General features: G+C 39.0%; 1 protein-coding gene across 1 annotated transcript in view; it reads right to left on the bottom strand.

Moving 5' to 3' along the window:
- The window catches only part of UMODL1 (uromodulin like 1), a 79,325-nt gene that overhangs the window by 46,556 nt on the left and 19,300 nt on the right, over positions 1–13,469 (bottom strand). Inside the window, 6 exon segments of the mRNA XM_075063887.1 lie at positions 596–708; positions 2,979–3,233; positions 5,445–5,585; positions 6,942–7,134; positions 8,658–8,773; positions 9,175–9,336. Of these exon segments, the coding sequence (XP_074919988.1) occupies positions 596–708; positions 2,979–3,233; positions 5,445–5,585; positions 6,942–7,134; positions 8,658–8,773; positions 9,175–9,336 (980 nt within the window).

Genomic DNA, 13,469 nt, shown 5'->3' with positions numbered 1-13,469 from the left:
TAAGATGGAACTAAAACAAAATACCCTATCTGAAACTCCCCACTCTTTGTGAAAGTTCCTATCTGGAACCAAACTTGGGCCTCTTTATTTCATAGTTCATGACTGATGAATTGACAACACCTTAGATTCATGGCATGCAATATGTGAATATCTAATGAGGTATTAGAAGCAATCCTGACCCAATCATCTCTGCTTAAAGAAGAAAGGGCTCTGAAAATAGATGAAAAATTGCTGAAAACACAACACAAAGAAGCCCATGCCACATGAGCATTTCAAAGATCCGTTAAAAATCTTCAGATCAATTTGCAGCAAATTCCTTATCAATATAAAAATCTGAAGTAGAGAAGACCCCTCTGCATCGCTGTTTTTCCATCACTCCTCTGTAAGGCAAAACTGCCATTGACTTCAGTGATAACCAGGTCAGGGCCCTGATTTGTTTTTTATTTTGCCAACAGCTTTTCTTTCAATTGTAAGTAATGGTCCAAAGAAATGGCCTGAGGATTTTTACCAGACTTTGTAAATGTGTACAAGCTTCTCTGAGACATTAAGTAAATCCCAAGTTAAAAACAATTACACACATATATTTTAGTGTTACCTCTGCAAGCAACAGTCTTGAAAATTCTTGATATTCTGAGCTACTGGTGTTGTGGAAATGTTCAGTGAAGTTATAGTTTAGGATCTTTACTGTAACACCAAATATCTGGGCATCTATAAGACACAATATTAAAATATGGATAAAGGAGAAAAGGAAGTGATTTGATCAAAACTGATGTACCTGAATCAAAACCTCAGATCTGGGTTCAGGCGCAAACTGAAACACTGAGGACCAGAAGTGGAACCTCGATGGTGTAAATTAGCATAGCGCCATTGAAGTCAACGGAGCTCCTCTGATTTACAACAGCTGAGGATCTGGCCTGAATCTGAACATTCTGAAGTTTGGAAAAGTTTAGATTTTAACCCCTAACATTTAGGAGTTTTCAGATCTGTTTTGTAATCACCTGTTATATATGAAGTTTGAGCTAGAATTTGTATTCAAGTATTTGTTTTAGACCCATCTATCCCCAAAATCAGGGAAAATCTGTGTAGAAAGTAAGTACATGGAATGGGCATTGGGGTTTAGAAAATAAAATATAATTGGAGAAATACTTAGTGCTGAAGATGAGATTCTCTGTCCAATAACCTAGTACTACTATGAAGTAAATGGACCACTATATTTCTTAAGTGTTAATGCTAAACCAAGAAACTAGAGCCAGTTTTCTGTTACTGATCTTCTAAAGATTGAGACAAGCACTTAGAAATTCTCCAATGTGTTTTTAAATCCAGGTTGGGGTTCCTATCAGGTCATCACAACTTGTCATTGGAAATTATGCTGCATGGTATTAACAGCATTCCTAAAATGAAGATAAAACAAAGTACATATAGTTTCCACTGCCTAACTAATAATAATGACTTTCATGTAGAGTGTATTATCTGAAATCAGCAGCTTGACAGCCTGTAGCAACTGCTTTACCTCGTAACACAGCTAAAATAGATACTTTCAGTCTCCAGCTGAGACCTTTTTCTTTTTTTGGTGGATCTCCCTTCATAACTGACTGATGTACCTGTATTTCCTCAGTCACTATAACCTTTATTTTTTCCTCCAAAAGAGATAAGAGAGGTAGCTCCTTACAGAGTCAAACCATTGTCATTCCTTAGCTGATTAAAGGGAAGAATCCTATAAAAAAGTGACTAGCAACATCCTTACAATGGCTGTAACTAAATATTTTACTTAGAACAGGTTGGAACATTCCTGATTAAATTTTCTCTTTTGTTGAAACCCAAATGTTTTTCAGAGACATTTGACAAAGCTTTTTACTGGGAAGATTTGTGAGGTCCAAGGCTAACCATGTATAACCAGAATGAAAAGAATAAAAAAAACTGACCTTTTCAACACACTTTGTGAAAACATTCCAAAGGTTTTGTCCTCATTCCAATATAAAACGAAAACAAATTCTGAAACTTTGGAAGTCATCATGAAACAGAATTGTTGACTTCTGGACAGCTCTGATTTTTACTGATGGATTTAAGAGGTCATGTGGGATCTCAGGAAATAATTTTAGACCAAAGGAACAGCAAAACTTCAGTAGACTTATAGTGCACCTAATATCCTATGTAAAAAATTGGCTAACGTTGGATACTTCAGAGCCAGGTATAACAACCACAGGATGATGCAACTAATTAAGCAGTGCTCTACCACGGGGGAAATTTCTTCTTCACTAGGGAACAGCTTATGTCTTGGACTGTGAGGCTCATTAACTCATCTAACTGTAAATACTGACCTCATTCAAACAAAGAAATTATATCTTGTTAAAATTTAGGAGGGTGTTTGGTACATGTGAAAGCAAGAGGGTAGCAGCATTGGCTGAGTGGATGGAACTAGCTGTAATATAGCAAAGCCTCTGCAAGCGTCTTTATACAGCTCTTGTCAAAGTACTTCAATCCAGATCTGTTGCAAACTAACTCACCAAAATCTGGCCTTCACTCAAGCAGGTGTGTCAGTTATAATACTCTCAGAGAAGCCTCTGATTTATACCTAAGTAAATCACTTCACTTCCTTCCTCCTCTCTCAACTCAGCTCTAAATCAGACAAAAGCAGGACCTCCCCCACAATTTATCTTGACTGAAAAAAAGGGGCAGCGCAGCAATGGCAGCTGACTGCATGGCCAAACTAGCAACACCACATTCTAGGTTAGATTTATGTCTCTAATTACTGAGTCAGGAAACAAGTGCTTCCCTTTACCAGCTGCGTAACAAAAGAGCCACATAGCTCCGCACAACCTCTGCTGGCTTGTTATCTGAATTACACTGGCATTGGGGTAAGGGGATGAGAGTATGTGTGAGTGGAAGAAAGCTGAAGGTGGGGTCTTGAAGGCATCATGGGGAATCATCACAAGATAGAGATGTGGTGAGAAATGCAACATTTCTAAGGTGATATTTACCAGTTTTGACATTTTGATAGGAGATAATGTTCTTTCCACAAGCTTCATAGCTTATCTTCACTGTGTATTTTATACCTGCTTCCAGCCCGGACACATCCATTTTCATTTCTGTAGTCTCCATACTTCTGAGCAACTCTTTGCCCTTGTACACTTGTACTTGGAACGTGTGGTTCAGAGTAGAATTTACATTCCAAGATACTTCAAAACTGCTGCTGGTAACACTGATGATTCGGTGGTTTCCAATTGAAGAGAAGTCTATGACAGCACAGGAGAGCATCATCAAAAGTGAAAGGAACTTTTTTTCTAAGAGATGATGTACTCCAAATCCATTATATACATATACTGTTTTGATCAATAGAGTGAAATTACTCATTGCAAAATAAACGACCAGATTCTCCCATTTTTAGATTGAGTAATATCCTACTATGCAAGTAGCCCCACTGGAGCTATTAACTATGCATTTACAATTTGTTTTCCTTTTTTTGTCTCCAGGATTTGTGACTGATCTATATAAATACAGATATCTGTCCAATAAGACACTGGCTTGAATGACAGATGTAAATGCAATCTCAATAGTACTACTCAGAGTAGAATACCACTCAACTTGAATAAGGGTTGCAGAATTAGGAATCAATAACTGAATTCAATACCTTTGGAATAATTATCACATATACTATATGCACATGCAGTGTTATTGTAGCCATGTTGGTCTCAGGATATTACAAAGAAAAAGTGGGTGAGGTAATATCCTTCACTGAACCGACTTTGAGCTAACAAAGGACCTGAAGAAGAGCTCTGTGTAAGCCCAAAAGTTTGTCTCTCTCGCCAACAGAAGTTGGTCCAGTAAAAGATATCACCTCACCCACCTTGTCTCTCTATATGCATGTACCCTTTATTTATTTTATACTTTGTTTTCCCGATACACTTCTTCAGCCAAATGTGACCCATCAGGGCAGTGTAAATCAGAGCAGAGCTTGGATCCTAGTTTTCATGCAGACACTCAACACACAATGGAAGACTGTGGCATCAGTCAGTCACTATTTCAGTTCTTTTTATACCGATTGAACTACCTAAGGAAAAGGGAATCAAAGTTTTTTTTTTCAAACCAAACAATGTGGGTGCCTGTTTCAATGGAAAGGACTTGTTCCCAATCATTCAAGCCAGTGGCCCATCAGACAGATATTTTTACAAATTCTAGAGGCCAAAGATGTAATGCCTATTGCTCTAAAATGACTGATTTAATTTCTGTCACTTTATGTTAAATTTCAAGTGGAGGACAAATATGAGGGTCAAAGTCATAATAACTGATAGTCTCAATGAACTAGACAAAAGGTCACTTCGTAAAACTTTCCCCTCTGTAAAGAAAATGAGGGGGAAATTGTTAATGAGATTGTAATACTGCTCAAGTGAAGGAATTAAACCGGGTAACAGAAAAGCTAATCTACTGGGGGTCATTCTTAGTACTATACCTCAGCTGGCACTGTAGACATTGTAACTCAAACAGCTTTCAGGACAGAGGAGATTGAATTGGTGGTGAACTTAAAATCAAGAAATATTAATTAACATCCGAGGTTTCTTTAGCATTCTGAATCAGTAGATTTATTAGCTGTTGATTTACTTATAGCGATAGAACTATTGCTTGTACTAACTGGATTGTGTGGTGAACTTGGAGTAAAGTGTATCACATTAAGGAAGAAAGGGCATTGTTATGCAATTAGACTTTCCTAGCAAAACAAATCCAAATTAAACATCATCCACATTTTCAACAGCTCATAAGACTAAATCAGTGCAATGTAAGTAATATAAGTGGAAACACAAACCAGAAAATTTGCCAAGGCCCTGATCCTACAGACACTAACCAATGTGTTTATCTTTAAGCACAGGAGTAGTCCCATTGAAGTCAGTGGGATCTAAGCATGTTTAAATTCTTTTCTGAATTGTTCCATAAGGAATAATTTCACCCATCACTGATTTGCAGCTATGTCTGACGTGGTACATAGCAACAGTTTAACAGCTTAAGGTTAACATTACACAACAGTTGAGGACCGTAACAAATACTGTATGCAGCTGAAACTGCAAATGGACTTTAAGTATGCAGAATGTACTTACACATACTTGCATTTCCCAAGGACCCCGCAGATATGAATTGATAATGCATGACTGGACCAAAGAAGTTATCGCAGGTTGAAGCTGAGGCTTTGGCAGATGGATTTGGGGGCTTTTTGGCAATTGGCTAGGTATGGGAAATGGTTTGGCATTGTGGGATAAAGTACGTGGATGGTTTTGCTAAAATGATCAGCAGGGAAACAGTTAACAGGCAGATCCTATGCAATCTTCCACTCCCAACTCCATCATAAAGTGCAGAGAGCACATTGTGCTCCAGAACTCCTTTGCTGGCACACAGACATTTAAAGTAGATTAGAGAACATTTCTCAGACTTCTGAAAATCAGGCCCATGCTTCCTACCTTTAAATTCTTTCTGTGGCTGCCTAGAATCCCTGTCCACATGTTCATGTTCGCAGGTGCAGTTATAATAACCTTCTAAATTTATGCAAAGCTCTGATCTGGAACAAGCATTGAGTTCGGCGTGGGAACATTCATTGACATCTAAGGAGAGGAACACAGTTTTTAGGACAGAACTTACAAGTATCTTGAAAGCAGCACAGGAATTTACCTGCAGTCTATAGCACAGGTAAGGCCAGACTATGTAGACAATTACAGCAATGTAAATCCATCAGAATTACTCTGGATTTGCACCAACACAACTGAGATCAAAATGTGGCCAGCAAGCAATTTCAAAGCACTTACTGTAGAAAGAATGATTTGCTATTTTCAAAGCTAATGCCACAATAAAGCAATTGCATATGTACATTACAGAAAGCAGTTTGACTTTGGAAGCAGTTGATGGACTGAGACCAACCCAGTGTCAGTTTTACACATTTTTCAAGGGAATGCAAAAAAGTCATACAAGAATGCTAGTTTCCTCAGTGCTGCTCCTCTATTCTGTCTCCCCACCAAGAGAGTTCATCCCACAACCACCCTCTTCATGAAGTCTCTGTCACTCTCACCCCTTCCAGCTCGTTGCCTTGAAAGAAAAATATGTATTTTATTGTTACTTCTCCCAGCCCCTCCATTTTGGCCACAGAGAGGAGTGTGGGAATGCCACTTGGGAGTGCAGTGTTACCACCTCCCTTGAGCCAGCTTTGATCCAATTATAACTCTCCCATAATTTATTTTTAAGATATGATTTCCAAAATTATTTTGACTTTCTTACTATTCTAGGGCATGAGCCAAAACCCACTGAAGTCAATGGGAGTCTTTCCATTGACTTCAGAGGGAGCTGGATTGAGTCTTTAAAGCATTATTTTTCAAGTTGCGTTTTTATGCCAAGTAGTGTTTCGCACTGCATTTTTGGAGATTCAAATCTTCAAATACTTAAATAGCAATGTTTTGGTAGATAAATCAGATTTAGGTGACTCTAAGAAAGTGACCTAAATATAGATGCTCAGATACCACAGGGATGTGTACACTCCAAATATCTAGACAAATCATATTCTTATTTGATCATCCAAGTTATCTGCAGTAACACTTGCAACAAGTTTCCAAAATACAAAGCATTCTTGGTTTCAAAGTGCCCCATGAAAGTTTTCATTAAGACAATTACCTATTTAAAATGCCTACTACTGTGCCACAAATTCAGGTATGCTTTTCTTTTAAGTCTAAAGATATGCTACATTATGAAAGTATATTTCTTCTTGACTGATCAAGAGAATCCCCCACCGAAATGCAGATTTTGAAATAACTACTAATTAGAAACTTCATTTGCCACAGAGTGGGTATCTGAGACATCCAAATTTACAAAGTTTCACTTTAGATTTCCCACGGTCAATGGAGAGCCATAGGGCTAAATTCTGAGTGACTGAAAAAGTTTCCCCAAGAGACAGAACCATAAAAAATAAAAACCTTGAACCTCTATGTTGATAACTTCATACACACGCTTCACAATGCCTTTCAACAAAGAAGAAACTTTCATTAGTGGAGCTGGCTGATGTAATCCAATCAGAACCTGTGATGCTAATGTCCCAGCATATGTTTCTGCCTGAGTAGTCTGGATATGGTACACTGAGGAATTTAAGGGCCATAATGCACCAGTCATCTGTAAAAGAGGTGAATAAACTTTTATATCCGATTTGTTTAGCAATACAACTATATGCCAATGAGGTATAACCTATCCAGTGATTATTATACTAAAAAAACTGAACAGAACAGAACAAGCATTAATTCAGAATTCAAAAACAGGAAAAACAAGCTGTATTTTAGTTTGAATTTGTGTAGAGTGAACATTTCTATTTCTCTTATTGCATAGAAAAGGATGCAGTGTGATAACTGCTAGACTAATGAAAGAGTTGAACTCTTTGTCAGACCTGAAAGCTTTACCAGAAACACACCAGAAAAGGAAGGTCTGGTTGTTAAGACAGGTCCTTTTTGAGTGTAGTGCTTAATAACAGAGCCTCCATAACAAAATACTTATTACAGGCAGGGCTGGTAGCACCGCCTATTATTAAAAGGACCCAACACTTCACTTACAAGCAACTGAAAACAGAGTCTTATGACTCTGCCAAAATTCAACATTTGGGCTGAAATTTTCTACACTGGGTATCTGCCTCAGGATGATTTTTTTAAAATGTTTCTGCCAGAATGGTTCCTGCTGTTTCCAAGGATGAGGCTAGAGGGGAAAACATTGTTAAGAAAATGTTAACAACCTTTCTTTGAGAAGTAGTACTGCCCCTTTGCTTTGGAGCAGTGACTTGCAAATATCACCCCATTGCTAAATTTCATCAGGGATGCCTTTTCTTTCCCCTGTGAAAATCCACCCAAATTTGAACAAGTTATAAGCCTCTTAAAAATCTGTTTGTACATGCTCAGTAGAGACTTGTTGGAGCTTAGCAGCTAACACCTTGGAAGATTTCATATGTCCTGGGCATGCTCCAGTCCCTCACAGCTCCTAGTGAGGACAAGACTGCACATGCACCATCCTAACAAAGCCACTGAGCTTGTTCAGAAGCTCATTGGATCTTTTCCTCTAACAGCAACTGCTGTTTACTCCTGGAGTTAAACTGTCAACATTTGGGGGATTCAGAATCTGACTGATATCTAGATCCTAGTTTCACAGCTGGCCCTTGTTTCTAGAACGATCCCAGTTTCACAACTGGCCCTTGTTTCCAGAATGAGTCAAGCCAAAACCCCAGATCTGAAAACACTCAACTTTGGAGTTCTTTAAATCCGAGTCTAAATTGTCTCTCTCAAGTCCATCTCTGCTTTTAAGCGGGGCTTAGAGGCAGAGCAGATGTCACTGGAGTAGAAGGAAAATTAGATCTTATAGCATAAGAACTTTAAATTCCCTTTCAGTGTCTTAAGAAATGTCAAAGGAAGCTGTGAAATTGCTGTTACTTGAGATATGCAAGAGGAAAACTGGCATTCACCTATTGAGAATGCATTAGAAAAAATTAAATCTATCCTGCTATGATATGCAGAAGTGGCTGGATAATAAGGTCCTGCCTAGCACCAAGAACCCTTCCAGCCCAATGTAGCTTGGCTGTGTTGGTATTGAATATCAATGTTGATGCAATGAGAGAAATAAGAACATAACAGATTTTGGTTCTTTGTATCTATACGTACCATGGAGTGCAAAAGGCGTGAATGATTCAAAAGTCTTGGATCCACTCCGCTTAATTCATTAAAATCCATTTTCACAAGGACTGACACATTATACCAATATTTCTTCAGGTTTCTCTCTGAAATTGAACAAATTAAAATATAAAAGCATTTGGGGTCTGATCCAGAACAAATTGGAGTCAACAGAAAGGCTCCCATTGAATGCAGTGGGCTTTGACTCAGTATCTGTGAATGTACAATGCACAGCTATATATCAAGGTATTTCTCATGTAATCCAGACAACAGAACTAGCCAAGGAGAAGAATTAGAGCAAGAAGGTTCCACCAAATCTTTAAAGCCAGTTTTCAGGGGCTCACAGATTCAATATTGAAACCAATCCATCCTTGAATTGATGGAAATCATATTAATGTATTATGTTATGAAGATACACAATAACAATTACTTTGTTTATCCTCATCTTCAGCAGAAAAAGTAAGGCTTACTTCTTTTGGAGGGACTTTAGAATTTGTCAATAACATACCTTCTGGTACAGGATCTACACAGACTGTTCCTTTGGATGAGTTACAGCATTTTTTAAGTCCTGGACAGTCAGTATCAAGTGTGCATGAAGAGTTTAATGAATCCATTTCCTCCTCTGGACAAACACCGGGACTTGAGGCAAATTCATTGGATCTGTTCAATGCTGTGTAATAAAAACATTTAACAGCAAAATTGCATGAGATATTTGGTTTCTTTAACATTGTGATATAGAATCTAAGGGATACATCTCCTCACAATCCTGGGTGAGGGTCTCTTCTTGGGGTCTTCCTGAGGGAAGGAGGTGAGAATAGCAACTTAAGACAAGAAGTGTTCTGTATAAATTGTCAGCATCATCAACATTTTCTGATTTTTGTGACTTTTTCCATGATATTCTTATCAAAATTTTGAATTTATAGAAAAGACAGGTTGCAGTAAATGAAAAAAAAATAAAACTTTGCATAAAATATGGATGGAACATTTGCAGCAAAACAGAAATAACTTGGAAATTTTCATGAGATCACTTTCCTGTTTTTTGACCAGCTCTAGTCCAGATAGAATGAAATGTAAGTGTCAATAAACAACAGAAAAGTGAAACATTCTGGATTTTACCGCCCCCAGCTCCTTCAGTTTTTATAATCTAAAATATTACACAGGGATGGAAATGGGTGTTTACAGGGATAAATTCTGCTCTCAGTTACACCACTGCCATGCAACTGAAAGCTAACGGGTTACATACTAAGAGAGGAGAGCAGAATTCAGCCCACGATTTGTAACCTGACAGTGTTCATTTCATTTCTGGGAGTTACATGAGGTTGCTATCCTAAAACAGATTTAGCCAAGAAGAGGGTGGCTAAGGAAGAATATTACCACTTCCTAAGTAAAATGCACATGATTTTCCTGGCTTCATGACAATAATTGGTTCCATTCTGAGGAAGACTAAAAATATTTTCTATGATTTAATATCAGGCTTCTCTGAGCCTTCCCTTCATACACTCCTGTTAGACATGGCCCAACTGCTGCTTATCTCCACTAGTCTTTCCATGTTGGGTCCTATGGATTCTGTTTTCTTCTCCATTCATTGTGCCCAGTGCTTTTTGGTCTCATTAAGTCCCATTCTGCTGAGTGGACAATTTACTTCAGCCAAGAGGAAAATGAAAATGATTCCTGTGATTGTAGCCAAAGATGTTCAAGTGATGAAAAATACATTCACTATAACTGAACTTCTAAGGAATTAAATGGACACTGCCAATTTTTAATGGGGTTTCAATTTCTTGTATTTCAGTGTGCCAATTAAAAGTAAAATTTTGATTTTTCTGTCAAGTGGGCTGTAATATTGAATGAGATTCTTCTGTCTCCACTAAATATACTTCTTTAACAGGCTAGTGATCTTTATTAATCAAGATTTAAAGTGAACATATGTAACCTACTGGTGGGTGAGTGTTAACAGGTCCGCCTCTTTGTTAATCCACAGAGAATAGGAGCCTAATCACTGCTAAGAAGACATGGCTTTTTAGCTCAAGCTGCAGCAGCTCAGACTTTTAGGTCTGGAGGACGCCAGTTTCACCCCCAGTGTGTTGGTGATAGTGTCCATCATACACATGCAAAATTACATGTACATCATTTGCAGCACAGTTTCTGCAACTGGCCATGCAGTCATAGTAATTGCTTAAAGATATTACCAGCTATGGCCATGTCTACACTAGTGAACCCACAGAAGCACAGCTGCGCCACTATAAGATCACTCGTGTAGCCGCTTTGTGCCGACAGAAGAGAGCTCTCTCCCATCGACATAACAAAACCACCTCAACAAGCAGCGGTAGCTCTCCCGCCAACATAACGCTGTGCACACTACCACTTCTGCGGGCAAAACTTATTTCTTCACACCCCTGAGCAGAATAAGTTTTGCCAATATAGGGGATAGTATAGACAAGGCCTTAGACTTCAGACTGGTCATTTGTACATTCAGTTACCTACACAGTCCAAGTAACTGGCATGCAAGTGATTTGCACATGCAGTTTTGAAGATTTGAGCCCAGAATTCCTTAGACTTTGTTAATGATATTTTGTTCTCAATATGTACAAAATAAATATTTGGGTGTTTTAATAGAGCTGTATGCAACCTGGCAAAGAGCTACATGGATTTAGTTCTATAGTTTGCTCCAAAACGGCTGGCAGGGAACCAAGTCTAACATTTCAATTGAAAATTAGTTTTCAAAAAAGGTGAACCTCGAAGGTGAACCCCAGCAGCCCTACTCCCCCAGTAAATATTGGGTCGCTTTAGCTCATGTGTCTTCAGACAGTGCCCTGGGAGTTTTGCAAGGGAGGCGCAGGTATTTTGGAGACAGCCTGGCTCAGCGGAGAGAGGTTCACCAGCTTGAGAGAAAGGATTGGTTAAAACACTGTATTGGGACACATGAGCTACAGAACTAACTCCCAGCTCTGCCACAGACTTCCTGTGTAATCATGGACAAAGCACTTCAGATCCCCATCTGTGAAAGGAGCCTTTCTTTCACCTTTCTCTGCCTGGTCTATTTGAATTGTAAGCTCTTGGAAGCAGGGACTCTCTCACACAGTGCATGTGTACAGAAAGTAACGCAATAGGTCCCCCAATCAAAGCTGGGGACTGGCTCCAGGTCCCAGCCACCTCCCAAGCACCTCCTCTTGGGCAGATGTGGCTTCCCAGCATTTTGTCTCTTTCCCCTCTTCCACGCCCTTTGTGAACTTTACCCAGTCCTTTTTGTGACTAACACCATGTCCTACCTGGAGCTTGCTTAATAACAGAAACAGTCCAAAAACAATCTTCAACACTCCCCAAAATAAATCCCTGCACCACAACCCAAAAGTTCATACTCCTGTCTGGCTCTTCTGCCATATGCAGAGCTCTTCCCGTGTTTCAGTCTGCATCCTTGCCAAAACATTACTCTCAGCCTTTCCTAGCAGGAGCTCAACCTTCTAGCTCTGGCTTCCTCCTCCTGACAATTTCTCCCCTGTTCAGAGGGAGAAGACAGCATATTACACTGCTCTCCTTCTGAGAACTCCTCCCAAGTGGCTGAGAGATAGGGGACACATAGCCCTGCCTCACATTCTTGATCCCACACCCTGGGTTTTCTTCTTCCAACTATAAACTCCCCAGGACTGCTTCGTCTTTCCTGGCTTTGGCCATTTCCTGTACCTTCGCTCACTCCAGTGTTCCAGGAACATGGACTTCAGGCTCTCTCTGAGCCTAACAGGCCAATATACCCTATTACAGGGACCTGTTGTGCTATATGCTACAGTAATACAAAGAATAATAATAAGCTTCCCAATTCTGCAAACTACTACAAGCCAATGTTTATTGAACTTTTCTGAGCTTGGACTCAGAATTATGAACCCATCAAATCCTGAAACCAACGCTCATTTTAAACAAGTCTGAGGTTCAATACAGCTATTTCACACAGTTCTTTTTTTAGCATGTGAAACTGCAGCATAAACCATTAATGAGTCATGCACAAGCAATGGGAATGCCATTGAGTTCTGGCTGAAAGCCATATCATCCATTAATCTAGAATCTAAAGGTCATAATTTTTACATCAGTAGAGAAACAAAGATGGACTCACATCCCATTTCTGTCTAATCATATAAGACGCTTTAAAATCAATTTATTCTCTCTACTGTAACTATCGTGGGAATAGTCACCCAGAACTAAGCCATCTGCAAAACATCATCATACTATCCGGGAGCAAAGCAATGGTTTCCTGTCAGTAGAATTATGTATAGTCTTTTCTTCTTCTATAACTTTACACAAATAATAAAGTAGAAATGCTGTTTCCATTGCCTAGCAACCAAAAGCTTAGTTACAAGCTTATTGCATATAATAACCACAATTTATAGTTAGGCAGAAGATTCCTCCAGGATAGAGGTGCTAAGGGACATAATTAGCTTAGTATTAATCTCTCTCTCTCTCTCTATCTGCTCAGAACTCATAATATACAGTTTTCTCCATAACGTCCCCTTCCATATCATCCTGAGATGGCTTGAGGTTGTGCTATAGCTTAAGATTAAAGTACTGCAACTGTCACAGGGACCCACGTGTGGACTAACAAAGACAGATTATTATAGGCAGGGCTGCTGGCATCAACTATTATTAAAGTTGCCAACACTTTCCATTATAAGCCCCTGTGTTTTCAGTTACTTATGACTTTGCCATACTTGAACTATTTGGGATGAAATTTTCATACCAGGTGTCTGCCTCAGGCTGATTTTTTTTCTTTTTTCTTTTTTTTTTTTTTCCTGCAGTGGGTGGGGTGAGGGGGATTTT

This window comes from Chelonoidis abingdonii, chromosome 1 (assembly GCF_003597395.2).
Source record: "Chelonoidis abingdonii isolate Lonesome George chromosome 1, CheloAbing_2.0, whole genome shotgun sequence".
Classification (NCBI taxonomy): Eukaryota; Metazoa; Chordata; order Testudines; family Testudinidae; genus Chelonoidis; species Chelonoidis abingdonii.
This window is presented reverse-complemented; position numbering and strand designations above follow the sequence as displayed.